The sequence below is a fragment of the Anarrhichthys ocellatus genome, unplaced genomic scaffold, assembly GCF_004355925.1.
Source record: "Anarrhichthys ocellatus isolate YVR2014 unplaced genomic scaffold, GSC_Weel_1.0 scaffold116, whole genome shotgun sequence".
Classification (NCBI taxonomy): Eukaryota; Metazoa; Chordata; class Actinopteri; order Perciformes; family Anarhichadidae; genus Anarrhichthys; species Anarrhichthys ocellatus.
In genome coordinates, this window is record NW_022280146.1 from 223,775 (window position 1) to 227,539 (window position 3,765).

The 3,765-nt window shown below is 39.7% G+C and overlaps 1 protein-coding gene across 1 annotated transcript; it reads left to right on the plus strand.

Annotated features, from left to right (window-relative positions):
• Positions 1–1,501: 1,501 nt before the first annotated feature.
• Positions 1,502–2,111, plus strand: LOC116399573 (60S ribosomal protein L35-like; the record flags this gene model as incomplete). The annotated part of the gene is made up of 2 exons (XM_031876815.1): positions 1,502–1,597; positions 1,920–2,111. Coding segments are annotated over 2 exons (246 nt in total), but the record flags the coding sequence as incomplete, so codon positions are not given.
• Positions 2,112–3,765: the final 1,654 nt, after the last annotated feature.

Here is a 3,765-nt window from a genome sequence, read left to right on the forward strand (position 1 = left end):
CCCAGAGAACACCCTTCAGAGAGCACCCAGAGAACACCCTTCAGAGAACACCCTTCAGAGCACCCAGAGAACACCCTTCAGAGCACTCAGGGAGAACCTGCAGACTCCACACAGAAAGGCAGGTTCCAACTCACAACCTTCTTGCTGTGAGGCGACGGCGCTAACCAATGCACCACCATGCAAATACTAAAATAAGAATGTCTCGTTTTATTTATTGTAATACCACGTTCATTTGCAGTTTTAGCAATACATTTGTTAGTATGGTATTGAAAGGTTTGACTTTGTGTGTGTTGCTGATATGTATAATAGCCTATTTTCTCTGTTTGTTTTTCAGTTTGGGTGAAAACATTTGATAGCAAAATGTAGAGAATATACAAAATACAAATTCCCATATTGTGATGACCCCCACCTTTTCTTTTATTATGTTGCAGCCTCATGCTAAAATCGTTTAAAATCCTTATTACCTCGTACTTTTGCAAATGTATTAAAAATATTGAACTGAATATCACACCGACGTAAGTATTCAGGCCTGCTGCTATGGCGTTTGGAATGTAGCACAGGTGCTAACCATTTTGATCATCTTTGAGATGTTTCTTTAAATTGATTGGAGTCACCTGAGGTAAATTAATTTGATTGTAAACAGTTTTTAAACAAATGCACATCTTGCTGAGTCCCACAAGTAGATATTATCTCTTTCAGAGACTAGCACCACTAGAACGCTGCCTTTCTTGAGTTCATGTAGCATGAGTCCATTGGATCATCGGTATATATATAGTACCATGTAAAGCAGCAGTCTGTATCAAATCACGCAATTTTAAAAGTCAAGAATGATACAGATTTACACAAAATCACTGGAAAAGTCATACAATCATGAAATATATTAGAATGATATACTCAAAGGACACAGAACTAAGAAAAGGGTATTCTAATCTAATTATGAGGTCATAATAAATCAAAAGGTCGGTGTTTTGCTTTACTGTTAAGTTTAGATCTTGTGCAAATTGATGAGGGGACAGTTCAGTTGCAACATAACACAATGTGGAAGAGGGGGAGTCTGAATCTGGATGCTGTGTATCGCGGTTCTCTTCCGTTCACCGCGAGGAACAACTACAAATCAACAGGAAGAGAAGAGGCTGCTCGTTTATTAGTTTGCGTTGTTTCCTTTTGCTGTTCCACGCTCCACCAATCAGTGGTGCTGTTAGTGTGACGTCGAAGTGAAACTTTAAGCGACGAAGAAGAACTTCTCCTGAAGCTATATATGCAGAGCACGCGGTACATCCGGCCTTTCCAGCAGAGCAGCGCGAGACAGCAAGGTGAGGAGCTCGAGCCTGTTCGTTAACTATGAGTTATTACCTCTGTCTGAACTAAAGCGATGACACAGCATTGTTAAGATGTGTAGAACAGTGTTCTCACCGATTGTGATTAACGTGATATGATCGCTATGCAGCTGCATGCTGAGTGTGTTAAAGTGTGCTTTGCATAAAGTGTCTTTCTTTGATGTTTTGTTCACTGCAGCCGCGTTGTCCGCAAATCCATCGCCAGAGTCCTGACTGTAATCAACCAGACACAGAAGGAGAACCTGAGGAAGTTCTACAAGGTGAGAGCACCAGCTGCCTGTAGTCCTCCTCAGTGAGCATGCATGGAGACTGTGTGGTTCTCTAGTCCAAGATGATACTTGTTGAGCTGATGATCTGCTGATGCATTCACAACTGCTTACCAAAAGACTGAGACTTGATGAGCCGAGTGTTCCTCATGACGGATGAAACGATCCCGATTGAGATATTATTTTGATATGGCCGTTTACTGGGGTTGCTAATTCACAAAAATAACGACAAATGAGCCAATTAATGACTTCTGATGCCAGTCCTTCACTTTTGTCACTTTTCATTCTAACTAAAGGTTCATTTATTTTGTTGCAGGGTAAGAAGTACAAGCCCCTGGATCTGAGACCCAAGAAGACCCGAGCTCTGCGCCGCCGACTCAACAAGCATGAGGAGAGTCTGCGGACCAAGAAACAGCAGAGGAAAGACCTCCTCTACTCCATCCGCAAATTTGCAGTCAAAGCTTAGAGGCTCTTTCTATTGACCAAATAAAATCTGTTAAAGACAAAATGCTTTGTGTAGATTTTTTTTTTTTAATTGTTTTTTTTTCACAAATGTTATCATGGCTACTTTCATCATTTTATCTACAAAGAAAATAATAATGCATAACGGTTTCTCTATCAACAGAGTTGACCTGAGAAATGTTGACAACTTTAGTCCCAACCAAATCATTAAAGTCTTGTGCTGTATTATGTTATTGCAAAATGTTGCAGTGAAACGTCTATCTATATCTATCCATCTATATATCTATATATTTTACAACAGTCGTAAAAAGAAATTAAGTTGGCGACTCATCAGTCAGTTCAGCAGCAACAATGTAAAAAATGTATAAAAATATTGAGACAAGACATTAAATAAATATATACAAGATAAAACACAGGCATCAATGGCTGTACGTGACAAAAAGTGCTTTGTTAAAGTGTTTTATTGCCTATTTTTGTTTCTGCAGTAATGTCCGGTGTGAGCTGGGTGGTGGGGGTTGAAGCAGGAAACCGCTCTGTGGAAAAGCTATTCCTCAGCCTGTTAGTCAGGGTTTTGATAGTCGGTATCACTGTAGATTTGTGAATACACACGCAAGTGTCTCATCTGCTATATAAACCCTCCTGTTATGTTCGTTTCTCGGGTACAGCAATGATGTTCTCGGCTCAATGTGACCCGGTGCATGTTTAATCATCCAAAAGTTGTCAGAAACCAAAATAATAATAAATAGTTTGTACCCCATCACTAATAATTCAATCAGTATTTAGTGGAATGGAGTTATTCACCCCTCCATAGATCAGAGTTCAATTAGGATAACTCACTCATTTTCATGAAAAATACATGTTCAAACTATTTTTTAGGTACATTGGAAAAACCTAGATATAAATTGCATTAGTCTACCATAACATGTACTGTTTTCTAAATTTTGTTTGCATTTTGAAACTTTCTTTTTTTCATGGGGTGATGTAGATAAATAGAGATGAGACACCTCTGCTGTTCAGGGTCATATTGACCCGCTCACTCAAAATCAAGCCAAATGAGTCATCAGGATTTGTATTGAAAGTAAACTTTACTAATGTTTACTTATAGTGTTAAGAAACAGACATTTACAAAAATGAACAAGAGATGAGCACAATGAACGAGGTGTGTGTGTGTGTTTCTATGCGTTTGTCTGTGTATCTGTGTCTACACAGCACATGACTGACATGTCGTCACGGTGTGCTTTGTGCAAATACATGTTGGCACTGTCTTTATCATATTTTCGGCAGACAGTCTTGGCTGATGTGTATTGGGTGAGGATGACCACTGTACTTCACAATTTTTTGACATGAATGTCTCGCTTGGAGGAACAGGTATATCAGTTTCCTCATCTGATGGTTCATAATCAGCACCATTATAATCTGAATTGACCTCAAGATGGTCTTCATCTTCAGACGCATCCTCCTCTTTTTCACTGTCGTGATCAAGGATGTGCTCCAGAGCCTCCAGGGCTGTCCTCCTTTTGTTTCTGTTGCTCATGTTGTCCGAGTAAGCTGCTGTGTTGTATGTATCTGCAGAGTGTAATGTTGGACTCCCAAGCAACCATTCTGTATGTTTCGCCCCTCTCCTGCTAAGTGTGGGCGGAGTTTTCCCGCGGGAAAATAAAAGGTTCCCTTCAAAGTCAAAATAGTATCTGTAATTCTCG